This window comes from Mercenaria mercenaria, chromosome 10 (genome assembly GCF_021730395.1).
Source record: "Mercenaria mercenaria strain notata chromosome 10, MADL_Memer_1, whole genome shotgun sequence".
NCBI classification, from domain to species: domain Eukaryota; kingdom Metazoa; phylum Mollusca; class Bivalvia; order Venerida; family Veneridae; genus Mercenaria; species Mercenaria mercenaria.
In genome coordinates this window covers 22,196,086-22,223,883 of record NC_069370.1, presented here as the reverse complement: position 1 = coordinate 22,223,883, position 27,798 = coordinate 22,196,086, and the positions used below count along the sequence as shown (strand labels likewise).

The following is a 27,798-nucleotide window of genomic DNA, read 5'->3' as shown; positions in this document are numbered from 1 at the left end:
TAAATAAATAGGGGTACAAGAAAAACTGTTCCAATACAATAATTGTAATATTAGAAACTACAGATTGCTAGCTATACATAAATAAAAAGTGCATGTATACATGGTAAGGCATGTATACATGGTAAGGCTAACACAGAGCAAAGCTGGGAATAATGATACGAATCAGTAATGTATGAAAATATTGAGAACGAAACTGTAAGAGAACTCCCATTTCAACCAATCAGAAAATATCACGTCACCTAACTTCGGAAAACACCGCATCGCACACGGAATCTGTCGATAAATTGTGACGTTTACTTGTTATCTAACCATATTAAAGCCACGTAAACGTGGTATAAATTATCGCATATGGTTGTTGACCCAAAAAACGATATCAGTAGTTTAGATACTGGATTGGACGCCGACGTTGTACGAGAAAAACAAGGGGATTCCGTAAGCATGTTAGCCGGCCAGGGACGAAACAAATTCCTTTTATGTGCAGCTGGGGTGTTTGTCTCTTATTTCTATTATGGAATTCTTCAGGAGTCGATGTAAGAAACCAGAATCTTTAAATTTATGATTACGTACATTTATTAATTACCAAATACAACAAAAATCTCTTTTTGTTTATTGGAAGTTTTGGTTGTTTCGGATGAGTATGGAAATCGGATAAACATATGTTTGCACGATACAGTCATGCCAGTATGGAGTTTGTACAAATAACTTAGCAACTAATAAGTACTTTGTTGAATGAGAAGTATAATACAAGTGCTCCCAAATGAGACTTCTCTTTCAATGAGGGATATTCTCTCTATCTAATGTTTGAACTTAACATTGTCTCCTTACCTTAGCATGAACCACTTTAAATGACACAGAGAATCATAAAAAATTAGGAACACTTGCACTTTAGCAGTCCCAACAATAGTAGTAGCTTAAAAATGTCTTAAAATTAAAAATTATATAAGCTGTAGCTTTATTTTAGATGAATATGTTTGGGGGCTGCTGCCCCCACACCCCCACTTTTCCCGCACATCCTAACTTGCTGCGCATGCACTTTATAAACTTCTGGGACCGCTCAAGTGCATACTACCCAAAAATTAATTAAAACAGTGACCAATGATCTCATTGTCTGCTTTAAACGAGACACAAATTAAACCAGTGATCTCATTAATTAATCAATAATAATATGAAGATATCATCTTCTATATACATGTAGTAGATCAGTTCTGTCTTTTGTAGCAATGACCATCTCTTGCTGAAGTGTTTTCATTTATAGAGCTTTACCAAGAGCAATTTTATATATTTTATGTCATTTCATCCAAAATTTGGTTTTCATATCACCTACTACTAAATATTTTGTATATATCTGTAGTACTTGAGACCAAAGAACTATAAAATAAATAGATTGTTAACTGTAAAGGCATATAGAGCAAATCTCGCCAACGTCACATGGGCACTGAATGAGAAGAAGGATAAAAATATGTTTCGTGAAAAAACTTTCTATCAAGTCAATTCTTTTTAAATTTATTAGTATTTTCTACACCGGGAAGGAATGAATTTTTGAATGGAAGTCTGAGAAATCAACAGTTGTCATTTGAAAATTAGACTCGATTCACTTTATTACTTGCCAGCTGTATCGCCAGTGTAATGCGTCTGGTGATTTGATGACAAGTGATCAAGTCTGCAAACGCTTCAACAAGTTAATGCACTGACACAAGCTTAAATGCGAGATTATCTCGTGTTGCAATTCTGTGTATTTTATAGTTCTTTGGTGAGACAGATGACGGGAGAGGCGATTCTTGTTTAAAGATAATATTATAATTTTTAATATTAAAAAAGTTTAGATGAATTTACAAGTTTGTAAGGTAAAACTTTAGAAAACAGCTGCAATAGCAGTTAACATGTCAAGATCCAGAAATATTTGATGCGTGTGAGCACCTGGTTAAAATGAAGGCGTCATGGACAAGGCTCATAGTGCAAAGTGGTGGTAGGTACGGGAGAGGGAATCCCGCTGGAACTTTTTGAAATAGGTATGAAATTGTGGCCTCTGGTTATTTTTGGATCAAAATTTTGAGTGCAATTTTGATGAGTATTGCTCACTTCTCATTCAACTTGGGGAGGGCATGGACCCTCATGGATCTGGTCGCATAAATTGCCATTAATAATAATATGGGGGCCCGGGGTAGGGGGGCACTTAGAGTTGCCAATCTTTCCCAATTTGTGTTGTTCATATTTCAAAAAGTATTCAACCAGAAGAGTCACAAAACCACATTCAGCACAGGAATTTTTACACCAGGGTTTTTATTTTGGATCTCCTACTGCCAGACCAGAGCTATGGCCCTTGTCATTGTCAAAAATATGCATTAAGCGGGCCTAAGTTTGTGGTATATCTCAAAATGTATTTGACCAAGTATTATGAAATAGTACAGGAATATTATTCAGCATGATTGTGATTTTGTGCATGTGGAGTTTCGTTAGAGATATCACTCAGCCAGACCAGAGTTATGGCCGTTGGCTCTGTCAAAATTTGCATACAAAGCCTTGAAAGAAGTGTTGCACATATTTCAAGAAGAAGAATTATTTGACCCAGGGTCATGAAACATAATAGGAATGTTATACAGCATGTGAAGTTATGCACCTGGTTATTTTGTTCCGGATTTCTCTCAGTTAGACCAGTGTTATGGCCATTGACTTAGTGAAAAAATAAAAGTTTGTGCCACAGTGTACCTCAAAATGTACTTGACCTAGAGTCATAAAACGAAGGGTTGTTTTATTCATGTAGCATGTGAAATTATGCACCTTGTGAGCTCTTTGAGATTTCACTCAGCAAGGCCAGAGTGGTCCTTCACTTTGGTGTGCTAGAATTTTTTGGTTAAAATTTTTGTTCAGGTCCTTTTTCCTTGAATACTGGGAGAGTAATAGATTTGTATCTTTGTTAACATGTATATCATCATTTTAATAGCTGAGTATGTTGACAAAGAATTGTTGCTGTAACTTGCCTTTTATAAGAATTATGGACCTCTAATACTATGAATATTGATATTTCTTGGTTTATAGTTATGTTAAGGTACAGTTTATATGACAAATATTAAAAAAAATTACCACATTAGCTTAGTATGTTAATCAAGTACCATAACTCTTTTTACAATTTGTCGGAATCAGGGTTGGTGACTACCCGCCCAGGTTTTGCGCGGGTTGGGCAATACTCCTAAAAATGAATGAAGTGGGCAATACTGGGCAATAAGAAGTTTTTCTAATTTTTTTACCAAACAATCAAGTTTCTATGTTATAAAACGAAACTTTGAAAAATTGGTGAAGTGATTACTAAGTAAGGTAGCTGTCAGAACAGCTTCATTAACAAAATTATAGTTTATCTACACAACAAAATAATTTTTATGGGAAAGTAAACACCTTTCAACATTTATAGTTAGATCTCTCTAGGTCACAACTATATTTTGCTTAATATATGATTGTCTACCAGTCTAGTTCTTCTTTATCACGAAGCATTCTGTAACTGAACACAAGTTTTGCAGTTTTTTCGATCCCTGGCAGTATGTTTCTGAGTTTCTTCTGAATAATACCAAAATTTGAAACACCCTTTCAATTGACTAACAGTTATACACAGTGTAACATTTCAGACTATGATCTTTCAGACTCTCAATTTTGGCACTACCCACAGTGCCACAGTCTTTACATTTTGCAGTCTTTTTAATCATCCACAGTAACATTAAAACAATTCCACATGGGGTCCTTAGGTTTTATGGTTATATGCTAGAAATGACAATGTGATCTACTAAACTAATTTTCATGAGTAAAATGGCCAGATTTAAGGTGTTCACACTTCAGACTTTAATCCCCCAATCTTGCTCAATAATTGTTCAAACATCATCATAATAATGTCTATTCAATAGATTTTTAGCTTGACTATTCGAAGAATAGTCTAGCTATTCTACTCAACCTGGCGTTGGCGTCACACCTTGGTTAAAGTTTTGCATGCAAGTACATACAGCTATCATTTAAAGGCATATAGCTTTGAAACTTTTTTCTTTTTCTACGTCAATTACCAACCTCAATGGGTCAAGTTCCTTAACACTGACTTGTATTTTGAGCAAATTATGCCTCCTTTTGGACTTAGAAAATCCTGGTTAAGTTTTACATGCAAGTTACTATCTCCAGAACTAATGCAGATATTGAAATGAAACTTAACATGAGTCTTCGGCTTATAAAACTAGTTGATAGCATCAAGTCCCATAACTCTTACATGCATTTTGGTCAAATTATGCCCCCTTTTGGACTTAGAAAATCTTGGTTAAAGTTTTGCGTGCAAGTACATACAGCTATTACTAAAAGGCATATAGATTTGAATAAAAAATGATCTTGGGTAATATTTTCCTGCTTTTGGGACAATATTTCGAATAGTCGAGCATTGGCTGTCTTACGAACAGCTCTTGTTATAGATATTATAGCACTAGGCATGCAGGTGTCACTGCTATCACTATATGGGTTGTTAGTCAACTTAAGTGTTGAAATATGTATTGAAAATTGAATTGAAATATTATATTGCCAGGTAATTGACCACTATTGCCCAGTAAAACCTGGGTTTTCTCAGTATTACCCACTGGACTGGGCAGTATGCTTAAAACCCGGGTTTTTGTCAACCCTGGTCAGAATGCTGGCCCTTTTTGTATTAAGAACTTTGGAATTTCTCAGTTAAGTATTTGCTAAGGTGCACAAAGTGACTTGATAAGTATAAGTATAGTTTTGAAATTTTTGTACACTTATTTATCATCATTAGACAAATATCATGTAGACCAAGAACATTAGCTTGAAGTTGGTATCCCTTCAACACCATTACACCCCCACTCCAAACAACCACCCACAGCCGCAATACCCCCCCCCCCCCCCCCCCCCCCCCCCCACACACACTCCACACACACACATACACACTTCGTCTTCTGATCTGAAACTTAAAACTTTGTATATTGCTCTTGCAAAAAGTACAGAGAAAATCGAATTTAGATCATCAAAAATGAGAAACTGGTTTTAACTAGTTAGTGTAATTGTGCTGGAGTCATGAATATTAGGGGTAGCATCTTTAATATGTGGTGGATAACTGTAAATTTTCTTAGTGTGGACAAAAATGGTGCTAAAGTTCCAAAGCCGAGGATTTAATTCATCATCACATGATACTCGGAAAAATAATTGTCCCTAGCTGACACATCAAGCTAGTAGTGTCTGTTTAATCCAGAGTTCTTTCCACTGATTTTGGACTATGCAGCTAAGAAAAATGCGTGTAAGACATCCAATTCAAGACTTTTTAACTTTGGCAATTTCTTCTTTAAAAATGGGAAAAAATACAACATTGGGGTTCGGGCTGGATGTTTTCAGACAGCTCATAAATGTACATAAATTAGTAATTTCTGTTGTGTCTCTATCAAATATGTTAAAATTAGGTCCTGTGGTTAAATTAATTTATTCAAAAGTTTAAACATGCGCATCCGTGCAGTCTGGTCAGGATCCATGCTGTTCGCTTTCAAAGCCTATTGCAGTTAGAGAAACTGTTAGCGAACAGCATGGATCCATGCTGGTCGCAAAGCCACTATGTTGGTTTTCCCATGGCACGGCTCAATTATCTTTATGGGTAGCAATATGTTGTGATTTTCTCCTACTTTGAAGAACTTTTTAAGAAATTCTCATGATAGATATTTACCAGTCATGGTCAGAAATATCGTCCTTACAATGTACATTGGATGTTACTCAAGCTTGTCAAATCCGGTGAGAGACTCACTCACTTAGAGCCGTAAACTTCTTGATTTTTTAGCTCGACAATTGGAAGAATAAGTAGAGCTATCCTACTTGCCACGGAAATTGTTACAGTTTTCATACAGGTCCATGTTTTGTTAAAACTACCCGGTTTTTAGCTCGACTATTCGAAGAATAGTCTAGCTATTCTACTCACCCTGGCGTCGGCGTCGGCGTCGGCGTCACACCTTGGTTAAGTTTTTGCATGCAAGTACATACAGCCATCAATTAAAGGCATATAGCTTTGAAACTTATTTTTTCTTTTTCTAGGTCAATTACCAACCTCTCTGGGTCAAGTCCCATAACTCTGACATGTATTTTGAGCAAATTATGCCCCCTTTTGGACTTAGAAAATTTTGGTTAAAGTTTTACATGCAAGTTACTATCTCTAAAACTAATGCAGATATTGATTTGAAACTTCACGTGTCTTCGGGGTTATAAAACTAGTTGATAGCAGCAAGTCCCATAACTCTGACTTTCATTTTTGCTAAATTATGCCCCCTTTTGGACTTAGCAAATTCTGGTTAAAGTTTTGCGTGGAAGTACATATAGCTATTACTAAAAGGCATATAGATTTGAAACTTATTTTTTCTTTTTCTAGAACAATTACTAACCTCAATGGATCAAGTCCCATAACTCTTACATGTATTTTGAGCAAATTATTCCCCTTTTTGGACTTAGAAAATCCTGGTTAAAGTTTTGCGTGCAAGTACATACAGCAATTACTAAAAGGCATATAGATTTGAAACTTATTTTTTCTTTTTCTAGATCAATTACCAACCTCACTGGGTCAAGTCCCATAACTCTGGCATGTATTTTGGGCAAATTATGCCCCCTTTTGGACTTTGAAAATTCTGGTTAAAGTTTTACATGCGAGTTTCTATCTCTAAAACTAATGCAGATATTGAATTGAAGCTTCACATGTGCCTTCGGGGTTATAAAATAGTTGATAGCAGCAAGTCCCATAACTGATATGCATTTTGGTCAAATTATGCCCCCTTTTGAACTTAAAACTCTTTTGATATTTAACCTTTTTGGGTAATATTTTCCTGCTTCTGGGACAATATTTCGAATAGTCGAGCTTGGCTGTCTTACGGACAGCTCTTGTTGATATACATGTGGCTTTGAAACTTTGAACACTTGTTTATCATCCTGATTATCATCTGTAGGCAAGAGTACATAACTCTGTGCTGTCAACTATTTTGGCTGAATTCTGGCTTTATTTTTTTACTTTGGAATTGGTTCAGTTTTCATACAAGTTCATGTTTTGTCAGAACTATTTATTAGATAGATAGATTTGGCTGAATTATGGCTCTTTTTGGACTTGGAAATTTGCTTTGAAACTTTGAACACTTGCTTATCTTCATGATTTCCATCTGTAGGCAAGAGTACATAACTCTGTCAACTGTTTTGGCTGAATTTTGGTCCTTTTTAGACTTGGAATTCAGTTTTTTTCATACCAGTCCATATTTTGCCTAAACATGTTTGTCATATAGCTTTGAAACTTTGACCACTTCTTTACCATCATAGTCTACATAATAGTCTACATATGTAGGCAAGACTGCATAACTAGGACAGGACTTTACATTTTGTAGCTCAGTGATGGCCTTTTTTGACATAGAAATTAGTTAATTTTCACATACCATTTCATATTTGTCTAAACTGTTTGAAACTCTGAACACTTGCTTACCATCGTGGTCATACTTTGCCATATACTGATATAATGCAAGACATATCCAAATCCACAAATACAGGTACATTGTCTTATCTATTTTGTTTTTTTGTCTGAAAATCTCCGGTAATATTTTGACCCCATACTTCCACCTCTTCGAATAGTCGAGCGTGCTGTCAACAAACAGCTCTTGTTTTAATTCAAATACTGGTATACAAAGCATTTTAAATTCAATCCTCACCATTCTGTTGTTAACAAAGCTGTTCTTGTTAGGGAAAATTACACCTTATACTTTAGTCTAAATGTTTAACAATGGATTACCTCCCTTGGACAAACCCATTTCTCTATTGAATATATTCCCTATACAAGTCTTGTTTTTACATTGTGTATTATTTACAACTGTATTATAGTAGAAAGCCGGTAACCATATGGTGTCTTCTTTGAGAAGTGCAAAATGTTTTCTGAATTATATTGCTGATGTGGAAGTTTACTTGAGTGTTTTTGTTTGGGAAAAATCAGTGTTTTGTTTGGAAAAAAAATTATTCCTAATATTGTGTTGTGTGGAGTTACAGCTTGTTCAAATAAGAGTACAATTTTTTTTAACTAAATTGTTAATGTGAAATATGTTACTCAATTACTTTGATTATGTTTGATTGTTTTGGCTATGTAAGTCTATAATATGTAATACATTTTTGATGTATTATACCTAGTTAAATGTTCTTTAACAAAGTATGTATATAAACAGAATATCAAATCTGTAACGAATAGGTATAAATTCTGCTTTTCATTCTCAAGTTTTCTTGGTTTATGCTTTGTATCATGGTACGTGACTTGTGATCTGCTTTTCGTTGGCTTTTCTCCCCACTGAAACCAACTAAGGGAGTTTCTAGTGGCATTAAATTTTATTCAACTTTTTACAGTGAATTTTGAGTTGTTTGATATATATATTCAAGTTAACATGATCTTTCAACTGAATTTCATTCACGTAATTGGCAGTCAGTGACACTTACAAGTTTTCATGGACTGATGTACTATATGTTCATGTAACTTAGTCAAATTTCCCTACGTCCTACATGTACATTTGATATTGAAAATTTATTGACTGAATGCGAACAAAGCAGACCATGATCAGCCTACATGGATGTGCAGGCAGATCTTGGTCTGTACTCAGTACAGTCTGTACTTGTAGCAAAGGCTGAATCACTTGCCGCCAGCAGGCTTAAGGTTGAACTTGCATGCTTTAAGCTGACATAAACAGAAAATTTAAGTAACTGTCTTTATTTACTGTGATTTACACATATAATGATACAGGCACATGAAGTGAGCACTTGAAAAAAGCTCTTACAGCAGAATAATTGGTACATGTATTTATTTAAGGAAAAACATTCTGCATGAAAAATGTACCTTTATTTTATAAAATATTATTCATATTTTTTTTAAACATTTGGAAACAGTTGATCATTAGACTGGTCACTTTGGTTAGGACTGATATTAATTACAGAAAACTCCGTGATTAAATATACTACTGTAAAATCATTTAATTTCGTGAGCATGACATTTCGTGGTTTTGGTTAAAACAGCAATTTCATGGGGATATGAATTCGTGGATTTCAACCTTTGAACATAAGATGAATGGGAATTTTGCTTGTTTGTTGGGATTTAATTTCGTGGATTGACTAAACCACGAAATCCACGAAAATTAATCCCCAACGAAAATTAATGATTTCACAGTATTTTAAAATAATGAATGTATTAGTCACTAGGATAATTTGTCAGCTGATCAAGTCGATAGAAAAACATTTTCTATATGCTTGAATATATTTCTTTTACTGAAGAATATTTGTGTCCAAACAGTAGCTGTTTACATCCATTGTAGACATAATAAGATAAAATGTGTCATTAGCTCAGCTGACACATTATCCCAAATTACTAGTAGATTAGGTATTTTTTTTGCATCACTTAGATTTTATTGAAAGGGTGTATAGCCATCTTCATGTTGTTGAGAGTTTATAGTGGTTCCTAGCTTTCTATTCTGTTAAATAATGTTGCTTGTTATTGACAAGCACTGTTAAATAGTGTTGCTTGTTATTGGCAAGCACTGTTAAACAGTGTTGCTTGTTATTGACAGGCACTGTTAAATAGTGTTGCCTGTTATTGACAAGCACCTTTAAATAGTGCTGCTTGTTATTGGCAAACATTGTTAAATACAAATGTAATGTTTCTTGTTATTGACAAGCACTGTTATATAGTGTTCTTTTTACTGACAGGCACTGTTAAATAATTTTGCTCGTTATTGACAAGCATTGTTATTATGTTAAATAATGTTGCTTGTTATTGACAAGCATTGTTAAATTAATAAAGTTGCTTGTTTTTGACAAGCATTTGCTCTGTTTGTGAACATTATTCAGTGAAAATAAAATCCCGGTGATATCAAATCAGTTTACACTACTGTAAAGAGTTTGTTGAACGCTTCAGTTGCATAGACCTATTCTGTAAGGATCAGTCATTGTAACATAAGGTGTAAAACACCAATACCTTGATCAAAAGCCATTGTCTTTAGCAATTGTGGATAATCAATACATCTCTACCAGATGTTGAAACAGTCAGTTGAGGATCATCAGTGAACATTTTCCTTTTTGATCAGGTCAATGTTATAATAAATTCTATTATAGTATTTTTAGCTTGTCTGATTTTTAAATAAAAAATGTATGAGGTATTGCCATCACATGATCGTCGGCATCTGCATTGGTTAGAATTTTTTGTTTAGGTCCACTTTTTCTCAAAAACTGTAAGAGCTACAGCTTTGAAACTTTGCACACATGTTTATCATCATTAGGGAACTATGTAGTTCAAAACCATATCTCTAACCTGCATTTTGTCAGCACTATGGCCCTTTTTGTACTTTTCAAATCAAAGAGCCCCCTGTGTTTGCATCATAAAAGTTTTGCATGTGATAGGCAGTGGAATTGAAAATACAATAAAACCTGTCTTAAGCAGCCAGCCAAGGGAGTGGAAAAAAGTAGCTGCTTACAGCAGGTGACTGCTTAATGCAGGTAATTTATAGAACGAATGACCATATGGGGGAATGAGACACTGGCTGCTTAATACAGGTTGGCTGCTCAACAGATTTGATCGCTAAAGCAGGTTTTACTGTACAATCTTTAAGTAGGCACAGCATATTTTTATGCCCCCGAAGGGAGGCATATAGTTTTTGAACCGTCTGTCAGTCTGTCCGCAATTTTCGTGTCCGGTCCATATCTTTGTCATCGATGGATGGATTTTCAAATAACTTGGCATGAATGTGTACCACAGTAAGACGACGTGTCGCGCGTAAGACCCAGGTCAGTAGCTCAAAGGTCAAGGTCACACTTAGACGTTAAAGGTCATTTTTCATGATAGTGCATTCGTGTCCGGTCCATATCTTTGTCATCCATGGATGGATTTTCAAATAACTTGGCATGAATGTGAACCACAGTAAGATGACGTGTCTCGCGCAAGACCCAGGTCAGTAGCTCAAAGGTCAAGGTCACACTTAGACGTTAAAGGTCATTTTTCATGATAGAGCATTCGTGTCCGGTCCATATCTTTGTCATCCATGGATGGATTTTCAAATAACTTGGCATGATTGTGTACCACAGTAAGACAACATGTCACGCGCAAGACCCAGGTCCGTAGCTCAAAGGTCAAGGTCACACTTAGACGTTAAAGGTCATATTTCATGATAGTGCATTGATGGGCGTGTCCGGTCCATATCTTTGTCATTCATGCATGGATTTTAAAATTATTGGGCATGAATGTGTACCACAGTAAGACGACGTGTCGCGCGCAAGACCCAGGTCCGTAGGTCAAAGGTCCTAAACTCTAACATCGGCCATAACTATTCATTCAAAGTGCCATCGGGGGCATGTGTCATCCTATGGAGACAGCTCTTGTTAGATATATTTTTAGCTTAGACTGCATCAAAGTGCACTGGCTGAAAAAACAATCAGAATTAATCATTTTCTGAATAAGAGTTATTTGAGCTGATAAAAAATGATCTTGGGTAAAATATTTGGAAAAAATGGAGACAATTCATGCTTAGGTGACTATTAACCTTGTGCAAACCACTCACTTATTACCTCTAGGCATAACAAAGGGATGCATAATTACTTCAGCCACTCAGTAAATCTGATAGGAGAACTGTGTAAAGATCAAATCAGTAAATGCCCTGATGAAATTGTGACATTTTTTGTTGTGAAGTTTATAAACGAAGAGACGATTTATTAATTTTTGATATCTCTGACTTCCAGTGTACAGTGTACAAAAGTATGCTTATTCTCAAAATTAGAAAAAAAGAAGGTGTAATTTAGCTTTGTATGTAAGCATCCCCTTCCAAAAAATGCAATAAAATTAACCTATTTTGTTCATGCTTTCACTTATGACTTTTCACACCCAGTTTCTGGTCAGATCTGTCTATTCAGACACATTATCGACTGGCATTGTACCACTGTCACAATGTTATTGGAGACAGATGTTCACAGCTGCACGTTGACACAAAATCATCAGTGATCAGTTTCAAATCACCAGTGATTCCTCCTGTTACATAATAACCTTTTCATCATCAACTTGTCAACATTATATATTATGTATGATCAAAATTTAACTAAATGCACTGATTAGTGCATATTGCTACATAACTTCAATAACCTGTGAAGACATTAAACACATAGTCTTGGCCTAATACATGTTACTGTCAGTTTGTACCTAAATACTTGTATGTCTCAATTTTTTCATGCAAATCATGTATGAGTACCACCATGGAAATACAAAATAATACAGTTATTCTGTGGGCGTCTTTAAATAGATTATACATGTACATATATTTATCAATAAAGCTCATAAAGCTCAATACTTGACGCATTCTTATAGATGTTTTTAAATTATTACATTATGTGACACGTGTCCTGTCTGCAGTCAGAAGTTCTAGTAGTTTGGGTCATTACATAAGTGGTTTAAGAAGTTACTGGAGAGCGACTTGGAATTTTCAGCTGTTACATGTAGTTCAATGAAAGTTTTCAAAATTATGTATTTAGGAATTGTTTGTATTATGCGGTGTAGGGGCGTATAACCTTTAGCCTGCTGGCGGCAAGTGATTCTGCCTTCGAAACCAACGCAGACCAAAATCAGCCTGCACATGCATGCAGGGTGGTCATAGTATGCTACTGTTTGCTATTGACAGTCAGTAAATTTTCAATCAACATCCCTTCGAATATTAAATGGTACTGCCCCAATTGAATGATGGGCAAGTCCATTTTAGAAATTTAGCAGGGTAATGGTTTATATAAAATTTTATTGAAATATTCAACTTTGCAGTTAGTGTCAAAACCTGTCAAATTAATTATTTCCCAGGAGAGGATGATATATAATTAGTGTTCCATAATTTATAGATCTGAAGTTCATGTATACATATAGATCACTTTCCTATGATGTGGTCTTAAACTTAATAAGATGCAATTTCATGCGTGCAGAAACTTGGAATGTTTTTTTTAATTAGCTGAAATAGTAAGCTGAATTGAACTTCAAAACTGCATATTTATTACACAGGAATACTGTTCATAGGAAAGAAGTCATATAAAGAACACAAACTAGGTATTGTTTTGTAATAAGTACTACATGAACGTTCGATGGCTGATGTGAAAATTAGTGTAGATGAAGACGGTCTTGTGTCACAAGTTACAGAAAGTGTTGAAAAAGAACAAGAAAAAAAGGATTTTAGGAAATTTGTAGTTTGTGCACTTGGAATATTTGTTTGCCATTTTATACTTGGAATTTTACAGGAAACAATGTAAGTTTATAAGATATTTATTACATAACTAATATTTCAAAAGTGTCTTAATTGTCAGACTTTAATGAAATACAATACCCTACAGGGGTGTTTAATGATTAAAAAAGTAGAAAGTGGAAGTTGCAAAGTATAGAGGTGGTTCAGGGGTTCTCACATTTAGAAATCTATTAGCTGCTAAAAAGTAGCAAGGGGCTTCAGACTACTTTATCAGGGGGAATTCTCTGATCTCCACCCGCTGGCCCTTAATTAAACTCCTGCTCTGGTTAATGATTTTGAAACAAAGTATAAAATTGAATAGATGGCTATTGAAGTTGTATTGACTAACTCTTCATTTGAAAATGAGATGATAGTTCATGTGTCTACATATGAGCCGCACCATGAGAAAACCAACATAGTGCGTTTGCGACCAGCATGGATCCAGACCAGCCGTCGCATCCGCGTAGTCTGGTCAGGATCCATGCTGTTTGTTTTCAAAGCTTATTGAAATTAGAGAAACCGTTTAAGTGAACAGCATGGATCTGAACAGACTGCGCAAATGTGCAGGCTGGTCTTGGTCCATGCTGGTTGCAAATGCACTATGTTGGTTTTCTAGTGGCGCGGCTCAGGCACTGACCTCCAGATCCTACAACAACAAAGAAAATGTTAAGATGTCATCAGTTCTTTAATTCTTAAGAAGGTTTTGGAACCTTAAGTTACTGACATTATATGTCATCGAAACACATGAGAATTAGTTGTTTTTTACTAATTTTCCATCGCTTGTAATGCAGTACTGAAGGTATAAACTGCCTTAAATTAAAGCTTTATATTACCCTGTATTATTTAAGTGCTAGCAATTATGAGTTAAAATTTGTTAAAAGATAAATTAACATAGTTACATATATATAAACTCAGATATTTCAGTTTGAGTATTTAGATAGAAATTTATGTGGCTATGTAACATGAAACCAAGCACATAAAACCAAGCCTCTGTTTACAAGCATTTGATACTTGATAAATAATTGAGGTTACGGCAGTCATAAATATGCAACCAACATTTTATGTAAAGACATGAAATATTCACTACCCAGCTGTAAAACACAAAACATTCAATCAGTTGAATAGCAAACAAAGTAGAAATTTGTGTTTTACCTGGCTAGTGATTTTGTGATAAAAAAAAAACAAAACTAAATGTAACTGAGAGTGATTTTATCACTTAATAATTTTCTTATGATTTAGAATGCACCTATGTTGCTAAATACTGCAATTTTCTATCAGTATTTTGGGTCAAAAGATTCTGTTTTGAAAAGCTTTTACCAATTTTGGCCAAAAAAAGCATTATTAATTTTGCTTTTCTAAAGTTTGATAGAAAATACCTTTTTAACATTCCTGTTTCAATGGTAGAAGCAAAAGGAAAAGAAAGCCATATGAACTCACTGCTAAATTTTGGGGACCAATTTTTGGTTCTTTTCAATGCAAAAACATAAAGGAACAATTTAACCTTTAGCCTGCTGACGGCAAGTGATTCTGCCTTTGCAACCAGTACAGACCAAGATCAGCCTGCGAATCCATGCAGGCTGATCATGGTCTGCATTGTTTTCAGTGAACACCCCTTTGAATAACAAGACGTGCTGCCTATTTTGAATGATGGACCATGTCCATCGTGGTCCATCCTAGAAATTTAACAGGCTAAAGGTCAAAAGAAAAGGAGTCCAACAAACAGCATGCCCACATAGATCAATAGGGAGAATATAGATATACATGTATTGTCCATGAGTTTGATCCTCTACAAGGTATATGTTCTCCATGATGATTTGATAGAAGACGATTTTGTCTGAAATCATTTGTCCTTCACCTCTGATTCATGTGGAGATATTGACACTTAATTGTGGAGAACAGTTAAGTACTGGTACAGAATCCAGAAACAGTACTTAATTATGTCTCCCCCAGGAGACTTATTGTTTTTGCCCTGTCTGTCCGTCCATCCGTACGTCACACTTCATTTCCGAGCAATAACTGGAGAACCATTTGACCTAGAACCTTCAAACTTCATAGGGTTGTAGGGCTGCTGGAGTAGACGACCCCTATTGTTTTTAGGGTCACTCCGTCAAAGGTCAAGGTCACAGGGGCCTGAACATTGAAAACCATTTCCGATCAATAACTAGAGAACCACTTGACCTGGAATGTTGAAACTTCATAGGATGATTGGTCATGAAGAGTAGATGACCTCTATTGATTTTGGGGTCACTCCGTCAAAAGTCAAGGTCACAGGGGCCTGAACATTGAAAACCATTTCCGATCAATAACTAGAGAACCACTTGACCCAGAATGTTGAAACTTCATAGGATGATTAGTCATAAAGAGTAGATGACCCCTATTGATTTTGGGGTCACTCCATCAAAGGTCAAGGTCACAGGGGCTTGAACATGGAAAACCATTTCCGATCAATAACTAGAGAACCACTTGACCCAGAATGTTGAAACTTCATAGGATGATTGTACATGCAAAGTAGATGACCCCTATCTATTTTGGGGTCACTCCATTAAAGGTCAAGGTCACAGGGGCCTGAACTTTGAAAACCATTTCCGGTCAGTAACTTGAGAACCACTTGACCCAGAATGTTGAAACTTAATAGGATGATTGGTCATGCAGAGTAGATGACCCCTAACGATTTTGGGGTCACTCTGTGAAAGGTCAAGGTCACAGGGGCCTGAACATTGAAAACCATTTCCGGTCAGTAACTTGAGAACCACTTGACCCAGAATGATGAAACTTCATAGGATGATTGGTCATGCAGAGTAGATGACCCCTAACGATTTTAGGGTCACTCTGTTAAAGGTCAAGGCCACAGGGGCCTGAACATGGAAAACCATTTCCAATCAATAACTTGAGAACCTCTCGACCCAGAATGTTGAAACTTCATAGGATGATTGTTCATGCAGAGTAAATGACGCCTATTGTTTTTGGGGTCACTCCGTTAAAGGTCAAGGTTACAGGGGCCTGAACATTGATTACCAGTTCCGATCAATAGCTTGAGAACCACTTGACCCAGAATGTTGAAACTTCATAGGATGATTGAACATGCAGGGTAGATGACCCCTATTGATTTTGGGGTCAGTCTATTAAAGGTCAAGGTCACAGTGGCCTGTTCATGTAAAATCATTTTTTTGGAAATAACTTGAGAACCACTTGACCTACAATGTTGAAACTTAATAGGATGATTGGACATGCAGAGTAGATGACCCCTATTTATTTTGAGGTCACTTGATCCAAGGTCAAGGTCACAGGAGCCTGAACAGTGACTTGAGAACCACTAGACCAAGAGTGTTGAAATTTAGCGGGATGACTGGACATGCCAAGTAGATGATCCCTATTGCAGCCAACCATCAGTGTCTCTATGACTTTCGCTCCTGACCCCTATTGACTTCTTGCCTATAGGACTTTGCATTGGGGGAGACATGCGCTTTTTTACAAAAGCATTTTCTAGTTAGGTTACCTGCCTGTCATTAATAAAATTACATTTATATTGAAATATTCTTAACCAAAAACAAAAGAAGTCCTTACACTAGTAACCACAAAGTAGCTAGCCATTTTGGTTGACACTGAAATTTCTTGCGGATATTGTTATAAATCAAGTAATTTACAACCTGTTAGTTCTATATTTTTCTTCAAAAGATTTATTTTCAGTGACCTTTTCATTTTTTTTTCAGAACTAAGGGTAAATATGGCTCAGGAGAAAAACAAGAGAAATTTACATACACCTTGGCCCTGGTGTTTGTACAGTGCATTATCAATGCTTTATGCGCTAAAGCAGGTAAGAATTGAGATATAGAAGAAATTTACATGCACCCTGGTAATAGTAGTGTATTATCAATGCTAAAATTTAATGCACTAAATCAGGTAAGAATTGAGTTACATTCTGGTACGGGTCTTTGCACAGTGTATTATCAATGCTAGATGTACTAAATCAGGTAAGAATTGAGTTACATTCTGGAACGGGTCTTGTAAAGTGTACTATCAATGCGAGATATACTAAATCAGGTAAGAATTGAGTTACATTCTGGAATGGATCTTTGTTGAGTGTATTATCTGTGCTATATGCACTTAAATCAGGTAAGAATTGAGTAACATTCTGGAATAGGTCTTTGTACAGTGTATTACCAATGCTAGATGTACTAAATCAGGTAAGAATTGGGTTACATTCTGGTACGGTCTTTGTACAGTGTATTATCAATGCTATATGCACTAAATCGGGTAAGAATTGAGTTACATTCTAGTACGGTCTTTGTACAGTGTATTATCAATACTATTTGCACTAAATCAGGTAAGAATTGAGTTACATTCTTGAAAGGGTCTTTGTACAGTGTATTATCATGGCACTGATCTTAGAACAGCATCTCATAAATGCTGCATGCATATGATACAATGTTAAAGCAGGTAAGAATTCACTTACATCCTGGCATGGGTCTTTGTGCAAGGTATCTAAATAATCTTCAGTTCTATATGTCCTTTAGCAGGTTGAATTTAAAGAAATTAAATGAATGGCACTATAGTTTTACGTCATTCTTGGAATACACATTTTTGTCTCGAAATGTGAAAATGAATTATTGTGCAAATTAAAAAGTGTAAAATAAAACTGATAACAAGTAATTAAAAAATCTCCGCTTGACTTTTACTTCAAAAATGGTGTGAACAAGAGTTCATTTTCAACTCTTTCATTGTGGCAAATAACATACATATAGAAACAATTTCTATTTTGTAGTAAATGCAACTTGAACAAGGCAGTGGTATAGTGTTTGATATAAGATTTTATATTTCAGCAATGACAGTGTTTTCAAGGGATGCTGATACTACACCAATGAAGATGTTTGCAGCATGTTCCTTGACTTACCTTGGAGCTATGTTGGCCAGTAACCAGTCGTTACAATACATTTCCTACCCCACACAGGTATATACGTACCACTTTTCCTTTAACAGTACAGTCCAACCTAGCTCACAGGAACTTAAGATTGCTTGAATTCATTGCTCAAATTCTACATCTGGTCCCAGCAAAATCCCTATATGATACTTATAGCTCTACCTTGGATTGTTCGAAGATGTCTGGCTGGAATATCAGACTGTAACTCTCTGGTTCTGGCAATTATTTTATAGTGTAGATAACACCTTAGTTTTGCTGTATCTCCAGTAGGTATCAACTATCTGATTCCATACTTCCTATGAGCCCCACCATGAGAAATACCAACATTGTGGCTTTGCGACCAGCATGGATCCAGACCAGCCTACAGGTCAGGATCCATGCTTTTCACTTTCAAAGCCTGTTGTAATTTGAGAAACTGTTAGCGAACAGCATGGATCCTGACCAGACTGCGCGGATGCGCAGGCTGGTTTGGAACCATGTTGGTCGCAAAGCCACTATGTTAGTTTTCTCATGGCGTGGCTCATATTTCTATTTCGATGTAAATTAAATGTGAAACCCAAAATTTTTAGTCCATTTCTGTACCATATAACCTGTAATGTGTTGGTGCATTGTAAAATCAAAATTGCATCAAATGTTTTATATTGAAACAGAACATTTTCTAATGTCATTTCAGGTTCTCGGAAAATCAGTGAAGCCTATTCCGGTTATGGTCCTTGGCATATTGTTTGCTGGAAAACGGTACCCACATGCAAAGTTCCTGTTTATATTGATGATATGTATCGGTGTAGCCATGTTTATGTACAAAGATAGGAAGCCTACTGAAACTGAGGCCAGTCATACATTTGGTTTTGGTGAAGTTTTGTTGGTAAGGAATTTTTTTTTGTCTTTTCTGCTTTTTACTGATAATTAAATAATATTTTTAGATGCTTTGACTTCCTGGTAAGTGTCTCTTGGAGTTGTCATCATTAGAAATGATAATTGTGTTTGATATTTTGCTTAACACAATGACTGACTATGTAGCAAATATAAATCTGGTGTTAGAACAGTGTATATGTACCTTATATAACATGTAGATTGACTGGGGTTAATGCCATTTTCAACAGTATTTCAGTAAACAATGCTACACCAGTTTACCTAACCAGTCTTCCTGGGTTTTGTACTAGTACTTGACCTATTGTCTGCAAGTAACTTTTGTGTTTCTCTACATGACTGAGAGGTGGAAGATAAAGGATTTCACATACGCACTGTATTATATCAAATTATAGTGGAGAACATACACCAAAAACAGGGATCAAACTCTCCACCTGTGTTATAGCCTCGCTCTCAAACTTTTAGTATAGTTTTCTAGATGGGCTAAAAATTTAACTTATTCCATAAACTAAATTTGCTGGTATTTGCAATGGTTGATCTAGGCATAGTTAGCCACAGATGTAGCAGGCAGAAGCCAGGGTATAGCATTGTTCCTGTGATACATTAACATGTTTGTCTTTCAGATTGTGTCCTTGACCTTTGATGGATTGACAGGGGCCACTCAGGATAGAATGAGATCTAATCATAAAACAGGAGCATATCACATGATGTTGTTTGTCAACTTGTGGTCCATACTTTGGCTAGCTATAGGTAAGTTTGAAATGTAAAATTATTTTGTCTTATCTGTTCTTTTGTTTTCAATTTGTATTTACAGAAACACCTTTGCAACTGAGGTCAAGCTATTAAGGTTGTTTAAATGGAATCATTTGCCACTTACTTGGATTGGTTCAAAATCTTGTTTTGAATATAGAATTTTATCTTGCTAGAAAGCTAACCAGCTTGTTTACAGAAAGTTGTAGGTTCTACTCAGGTGCCACTGTAGGTCTTAAATAACATCTGGAGGGGCACTTGCCATTTGACCTAAATTGTGTTGATGTGTCAAAAACCACGACAATCCAAAGTCAAATTTGATGATGACTTCAGTTATCAGTCCTCTAGATGTTTATGTTTAATAGTCATTTGTCAGAGTTTTACAGAAAGCAGGTGCCAGCCCTTTGGATCAAACTAATAAGCACTGTTTTGGCTGTCTTGTTATCTTTCTGCTAAGGTTTAACAGTGGGCAGCAGAAAATCAGTCTTACATAGGAACATGTTGATAAATTATATTTACTTTAGCATTTACCTCCCTTGAATCAAGTGTTATTCTGTAAATCTCCTTCACAAAAAGCTTAAAATGTGTAAGCTTTGCTAGCCACAGGTTTACAGTCATCTGGGCTTATCTGATTTTGCATTTAAGATTTAAATGAATTTCATTATATAGACAGCAGTCATTCAATATTAAAGAACATGAATAGCATACCTCTGAAATATTTGAAAAAAAAAAGGTATTTTAGGTCTGTCTTTATTTGGCAATCGAATGTTCTTCACAGAAAAAAAGCAGTTTTTATTTGCTCAGGATTTTTTTTTCTCTAAATAACTGTTTGTAGATAAACTGGAAAAGAATATACATTATACAATATGGAATAGTTCTTTCCTCTCTGTGGTGGAAAATGCACTAGTGATAAACACCAGAAAAGTATTAAAATGTTGTTATACAGGTTTAAGGTTTATCATATTATTATTTTTTTTCAGGTTTGGTATTATCAGGAGAAGGCATAGCATTCCTAGGTTTTGTACAAAGATTTCCTTCTGTATTGCCAAAAATGGTAACGTTTGGTATAGCCAGTGCCATAGGACAGGTCAGTTTCTTGTTGTTGTTTTTTTTTCTTATATAAATCAGCCTGTTTTTTTAGCTCACCTGAACTTTGTTTCAGTAGGTGGATGGTCCGGCATAAGTCATGCTGTCCCGGGTTCATCATCATGGACTTCTTGTCAAATACCAGGTGATGGGTCTTCACCAAACTTGGTCTGTAGCGTCTTCGTATGGTCTTCTTTCAAATTTTTGCAAATAGTTCCAGTAAAAATAGGAAAGCATTTAAATGACTTCTTCTCATGAATCACTTGAATTGATCTTCAAAAAATTTGGTCTGTAGATCCTTGTACGGAATTTTCACCAAACTTAGTAAGAAGCAAGGTAAAAATGTCAAGTTCTTCTTAGGGCCATATAGGCCTCTTGTACAAATTTAAGATGTATTAATAAGTTGGTCAATACGACAAAAACCTTATGCAACAGGTTTCCTATTCTAAACCATTTTGACTAACTTTTTGCCTTTAGTAGGTGTAGCATGCTATTAAAGTACAAGGGAGATCATCCTTGTCAGAATAATGAAATTTGCCTTTTAATGCTCCTACTACAGTGAAGCACTTCTCACTCTAGTGTTGATGGCGTAAACGATTCATATGAGTCGTTATCCTCATCTATCTTCTGATCGCTCAGAACTCCGGACAACTTGAGAGTTCTGCTCATCTCATTAAGACTTTGAGTGAGCAGCCTGTGTTTTATTGTAGTTTGTTTTCAAAACTTAAAGATAAAATGGATATATATTTGTTTTGAGTATGAATCTCCTTTGCATCACTGATGCAGATGCTTCTCTGAGTTTATTTACTGAAAAGAAACCTTTAGCACTTGTTTAATTAAGTGAATTACCTTTTAGTATATAACTCAGCAGATAAGATATTTTTGCTTTGAGCAAAATGTCACTGTTGTGAACTGGTGAAGTAGTACACCACAGAATAGAGTTATAAAGGTGTAATTATTTTGATTTTTAGAACTATGCATGAATTGAAGCAATTTACTGGCCTGTACTTGTAGGAAGATAGCTGGATCTTATTTAGAACAAATTCAATATTTTGACCAGCTGTTTAGAGGAAATTTTCACTTGATTTAGAAACTCAGTGCAAAACAGTTGGGTTCATATTTGATTGGAATACGATATTTTTCTATTTCCAGGTTTTTATTTTCATCACTGTGACATCATTTGGACCACTGCCTTGTTCGATCATCACCACCACTAGAAAATTTTTCACCATCTTAGGATCTGTTATTCTATTCTCAAACCCCATGAATTCTCGGCAGTGGTTAGGCACTGTACTAGTATTCATGGGTCTTGGGCTTGACAGTGCTTATGGCAAAGAGAAAAAGGATGCCAAGACAGAAAGATAATGATAATTGTTTTTTTAGGTTTAACTTTATTTGATTTTATATTTATTGGGGAAAAGATTGAGCTGAGATTCGGCAGGAGTTACGATAACAAAGATGGCTGAACTAAAGAAATGTTCTCGTGTCTTGTGTTGTCTTAGTGAGTATTCTGTTGTGTAACAGATATGTTATAATAGGATTATGATAACAGTACCTGGATCTGTAGTGTTGTATTTGGCTTGAAATTATTTTGCTAAGCCTGGATCCAATGAGGGGGTCGCACCAAGTGTTATCCAGTCTGGCAAAATCCATGAGTCAGAGTCAGATACATCCTTACAGGTCAAGGTGCTGCTTTAATGGCCCTTTTATTATATACATGTACCTATTTGTACTGTAAATCAGCCAAAATGAGGCTGAAAATTCCTTTGAACCAGTGAACTTTCTGATGCATAGATCATTGCACATAAAACAATTATTAGTTCCCTACCCACCACACCCCACATTCAAAAATTTCCATATACGATGGGAATTAACCTTTAGCCTGCTGTCCGCAAGTGATTCTGCCTTTGCGACCAGCACAGACCAAAACCAGCCTGCACATCCATATACGTTAATCATGGTCTGCACTGTTTGCTATGCAGTCAGTAAATTTTCAGTGAACATCCCTTAAAATAATAAATGGTACTGAGGAAATTGAATGATGGACAAGTCTATTTTAGAAATTTAGGGTAAATGTAAGATACAGGGATTTGAATTAATTAGTGAATTTCAGATTTTCTGACACAAAATTTGTACGTATATGTTAAAAATTGATATTAGATAATATAATTATGAAAAACTGTATATGTCGAAAGTGATTCATATAGAAATAATGAACTGTTGTTAAACAGTGACGGCTTATAAAAAGGGGTGCATTTATCTGTTTTGAATATTTCAGTCATGAATTTTATCAGTACAGTTTCTGCTACTTGTACACGATTTTGTCATAAAGACTGTATCTCTTACATTGATGACTGATTAACAGTATTAACATTTTATGGAGGGGCCTCTGTGGTCGAGTTGAGGTCGCAGACTTTGAATCATATGCAGGTTTTGAGTTTTTAGGGTTGCCATGTGAGGAAGCAATCCAGTTGGAGTGTGAAATGTCAGTTCTGCTCATATGTTCGTCTGGGTCTGAAATTATGATGGAAGGGAGTGCAAATACATATGGGCAGATCCATGAGAAAACCTGTTTTAGTGATACGATGTCTTTATTGCACAGTAAATAGATTAAAATACTGAAAAATCACTGTTTTCCTTATGGTCATGTAGAAACTAGTGTATTGTGCTTGGGTTATATATTGGAAAACAAATTCTACCATATTTTACAAATAAATGTTATTTGTGTTGTCTTGGCAACCGAAATTCCAAACCATCCATGTACCATAAGAATTCGGAAGTGTATATATAATAGGCCTGTGATGAAACCAAAAATACATTTAGTTATTTTTAAGTAAAATCATTTAAACTGTTTCTCAGTGTATTATGTTGCATAATTTGTTGCATAAATGACATGAAAAATACACGCCAAGCACAATGACATCATACTGAAATAGTGAAGATTTTGTTATCTCAGTTTTGACTTTTTTGTCACTAATACAGGTTTTGTCATGGAGCGGCCCACATTATTATTAATGAAATGCTTTTATCTGGGTAGCGGGTGGGGGGAGGGGGGTCAGGTATGATACAGTTCCAGAATATGACACAACAAGCAAACAGTAGCCTTGTATATTCATATGGGACTCAAAATATCCCATTTTCAAATATAATTTATTTTATTTTGCTGGGTTTAAAGTCGCACCGACACAATTATAGGTCATTGGCGACTTTCCAGCTTTGATGGTGGAGGAAGACCCCAGATACCCTTCTGTGCATTATTTCATCATGATCGGGCACCTGGGTAGAACCACCAATCTTACATAAGCCAGCTGGATGGCTTCCTCACATGAAAAATTGAACGCCCTGAGTGAGGCTCGAACCCACATCGATGAGGGGCAATTGATTTGAAGTCGGCGACCTGAACCACTTGGCCATGGAGGCCCCTATTTTCAAATATAAAGGTGACCTTTATGTAGTATGAAATGTATGAAATGTAAAACTGATACATGTTTAACAAAGTGTTGTATGATATTATACCTCACCTAAATCTTGGTAAGGGTGAGCTATTAGTATAGTGGGATGGTCTGGTTTCCATTTTCCTGCATCAACATTTTAACATCTTTTGTGAAACCACTGGTCAGATTTACACTTAACTTGGTCTATGAAATGGTGGCGTGGACCTGTCTCAGATTTATTCCAATGGTTTTGCTTGAAGGGACAGCAAGAGCTAAAAAAAAGAAGAAAAAAAAACAACTTCTTTTCAGTTTACTAGATCTGTAGCATTCTTGTTTGTTCCCCTCTCAGGTTTGTTCATTGGTTTTGCTTGGTCCTTTTTGTAGGTCACCAAAGCTAAAAATAGAATTTTTTTTTTTTTAAACTTCTTCTTATTAACTGGTTATTAGATCTTAACCAAACTTGGTCTGTAGCATCATTGTATGAACATCTCCTATTTTGTTTTTCAGTTATTTCAGTTTGGCCTGAATAGAAAGACCTGTAAACAATTCCTTTGATTGAAAAATGTCTCATTAACTTGTTGCTGGCTCTGCATCAGACTCGGTCTGTAACATCCATGTATGAACCCATCTCAGGTTTAATTGAATGATCGGGCTTGGCTCCTTTTATTGGCCTGGCCACAGAAGCTAAAAATAGAAAGAAAAAAAAACAACATGTCTAATCCTCGTTAAACAAAATTTTTGCATTTACTGTAAGACGTGACATGTAGTTAAGATCAAAAGGTCAAGGTCAAGTGGGCGTCTTTGGGGTCATAATGACCTTTTACCCGTAATGCTGTTGGAAACTTTCTGTCTCAGACAGTGTGATTATGAAAAATAATTTCACTGGAATGGAACTATGCTCTATCATGACAGACTAGGAATTATGAACAATAAAATGATAAAACTAAAAAATTTATTGCTTTTAGGCATTTTCTGCCATAAAGAAGCCTAACCGTTTGTTTTGTCAATGATGTTCTAATTTTCTAAAGAAGCCTAACCTTTTGTTTTGTCAATGATGTTCTAATTTTCTAAAGAAGCCTAACCTTTTGTTTTGTCAATGATGTTCTAATTTTCTAACAACTATATTTGTATATTAGTAGATATAATTTTGTCATTATTTGGGCAACCCTGCAGGGTACTAAAATCACTTGCAGATAAATATATATAAATCATTAATATGTAGGAAATTTATGTTGTTTTTAGTGAAAGATTACTTCTGAATACTTATGTTTTCCCCCTGTGCCATTATGAAAATATTTCATTTGATGACAACCATCATATGTATCTTGAAGCATATGCACAAATGAATCTCACAAGTGACATCTTCCTGATAAACTAAACAGGAAGTTTTAAGTTATTGTGAGCTCGTATATTTTCACTGTTTGAAAACTGAAAAATACATGATAGAACAATTGTTTATGTTGCAGTTGGTATTTCTGCTGCTAAATGTTTGACATGAATGAAATATAGAACTAACTAGATATAAGTAGTACATGTATTTAGTTGATTTAAAAGATTTACACTACTGGTAGTATGTAAAAATGTGAAATGTAAGAATATTGTAAAACTTGGAAAAAGGTTAAAAAGTATTGTAAAATGCAAGGAAAAGTGCAGAAAAATTGCAAAAATATTGTAAAGTTAAAGTGCAGAAAAATGTAAAGGTGCAGCAAAAAGTGCAAGAATGTTATTGAAGTGCTAGAAAGAAGTGTGAAGGTATTGTAAAAAGCAAGAAAATTATATTGATGAAAGAACAGCTCTTAATTTATGTCACATCATCATATAACTGCTGAAGTTAAACATTTATCAAATAATCAAGGCCTTCAAGTGGTTTGTCATCTAATTTATCATAAATCAAGAGTTTCGATTAGCAGGAACTGATCAACAAGTGCGTTAGTCCGAGTGGTTTAATATCTGAGCATCTAAATGATGAACTTAAAGTAATGTTAAAATTAGAAGATAAACCTCAAGAAGACTTGACTTTTCATTCTTACATGTTCATTTAAATATTTTGATAAATATTATGCTGGACTTTAATTATGCCCGAAATGTCACATGACAATTTTAACTCTTAATATGCTCTGTCATACAACCATGTGTCAGCCTTTGTTTATCACAGAAAATACAGATCTTGGCATTCTTCTTTGTGTAACAAACAGTCAAATCAAGCCACGATAGTGAGTGGATTTGAGCACCATTACGGCATTGACTGCATGCCTGTTCATATAACACCAGGTTCTAAGTTTATAAATTTGAGATTGGAGACCAATCTCAGAATCGTGCTTTGTCATTGGTCACATTCAAGAGCCCAGCTCAAAATCAACCAGTCAGATGCTAAAGATTCTGGGCTGGTTTCCGTTCTCAGTATAACCTTGGATCATGCTCTGGACAGAGTTGAGAGTGGCTTAAAGAAGCTGAAAGATTTTGTCTCAGTCAAGTTCGGTGTAAGCTTAAATGAACCAAAAGAATTTACAAACTTGTTTTGCTGGAATGTAGATGAAAGCACACTTTAATGTGGTAATTAATTGATTAATATCTTAAGCCCAGCAGCATGTTGATCCTTTATATTGATTAGTGTGTTACAAACAGATGTCATTAATGTAAACCTATATAAAACTGCTAGCTTTAGAAAAAGTTTTATTTATGAATCAGTTTTTATTGGCCATTATCTGGCCATATTGCATAAAAGTTATAAAACTGTGTAACAGCCTTTACGCAAAAATAACTGGCATTGTTTTGTTTTGTTGAGGAACAACATTTACTTATATTGATCTTGAATCATACTTTTACAAAATTTGCCATAAAATGTTGCATTAAAGTATTTGTATTGCATTGTATATGAAATATGTTATTTGAATTTTATTTGTGTGATTATTGTCTAGTGGGGGCCAAGGAGTATTTTAGAATTTTATTGTTGTTATTTGAGATCAAATCTGTTTATTTGCATTGAATGTTTTTGATGATTGCAAAATGTTGTTAACCTTTAGCCTGCTGGCTTCATGTGAATCTGCCTTTGCGGCCAGTGCAAACCAAGATCAGCCTGTACATCCATGCAGGCTAAACTTGGTCTGCACTGTGGGCTACTCAGTCAGTAATTTTTTAGTGAATACCCCTTTAAATGATTAATGGTACTGCCAAATAGAATGATGAACCAGTCCAATTTTTAGAAATTTTAGAAAGGGTAAAGGTTAAAAAGTTTAGTCAGACCACTCATAAACAGCGAGCACCTGGCTGAAATTACCTCTCGTTTTTAAATAAAAAACCAACTGCTTTTCCCAAATGTGGTCATTATAATTTCTTATCAGGTTATATTGGTAATGCAGACAAAACTTTATTAAAATATTACCATAGGTTCTTCCCTTACATTTTGTTGTTAAAAAAACACATTTTATTTCATTATTGAAGGCAGTGTACAAATTTTTGTGAACAATAAAAATCTATTTTATGGTAA

At 35.3% G+C, this 27,798-nt stretch overlaps 1 protein-coding gene across 3 annotated transcripts; it reads left to right on the top strand.

Moving 5' to 3' along the window:
• The first annotated feature begins 238 nt into the window (after positions 1–238).
• Positions 239–27,798, top strand: LOC128559825 (solute carrier family 35 member B1-like). Of its 3 annotated transcripts, none has more exons than XM_053552497.1 (8): positions 392–530; positions 13,037–13,277; positions 16,964–17,067; positions 18,074–18,201; positions 18,845–19,036; positions 19,665–19,791; positions 20,772–20,878; positions 22,030–27,798. In XM_053552497.1, exons 2-8 carry the CDS (start codon positions 13,117–13,119, stop codon positions 22,240–22,242), a joined length of 1,032 nt encoding a protein of 343 aa, XP_053408472.1. In that variant the 5' UTR covers positions 392–530; positions 13,037–13,116; the 3' UTR covers positions 22,243–27,798. The 3 variants fall into 3 exon arrangements, with proteins under 3 accessions (XP_053408470.1, XP_053408472.1, XP_053408471.1); XM_053552496.1 differs by lacking the exon at positions 392–530 and adding an exon at positions 7,887–8,040; XM_053552495.1 differs by lacking the exon at positions 13,037–13,277 and having other exon boundaries at positions 239–530.

Excerpts from the sequence above, each read along its gene's own strand:
- LOC128559825 (XM_053552495.1), top strand. The coding sequence starts at position 349 with ATGGTTGTTGACCCAAAAAACGATATCAGTAGTTTAGATACTGGATTG. Across the intron at positions 18,202-18,844 it reads ACATTTCCTACCCCACACAG|GTTCTCGGAAAATCAGTGAA; the intron begins GTATATACGTAC and ends ATGTCATTTCAG. Across the intron at positions 19,792-20,771 it reads CATACTTTGGCTAGCTATAG|GTTTGGTATTATCAGGAGAA; the intron begins GTAAGTTTGAAA and ends ATTTTTTTTCAG.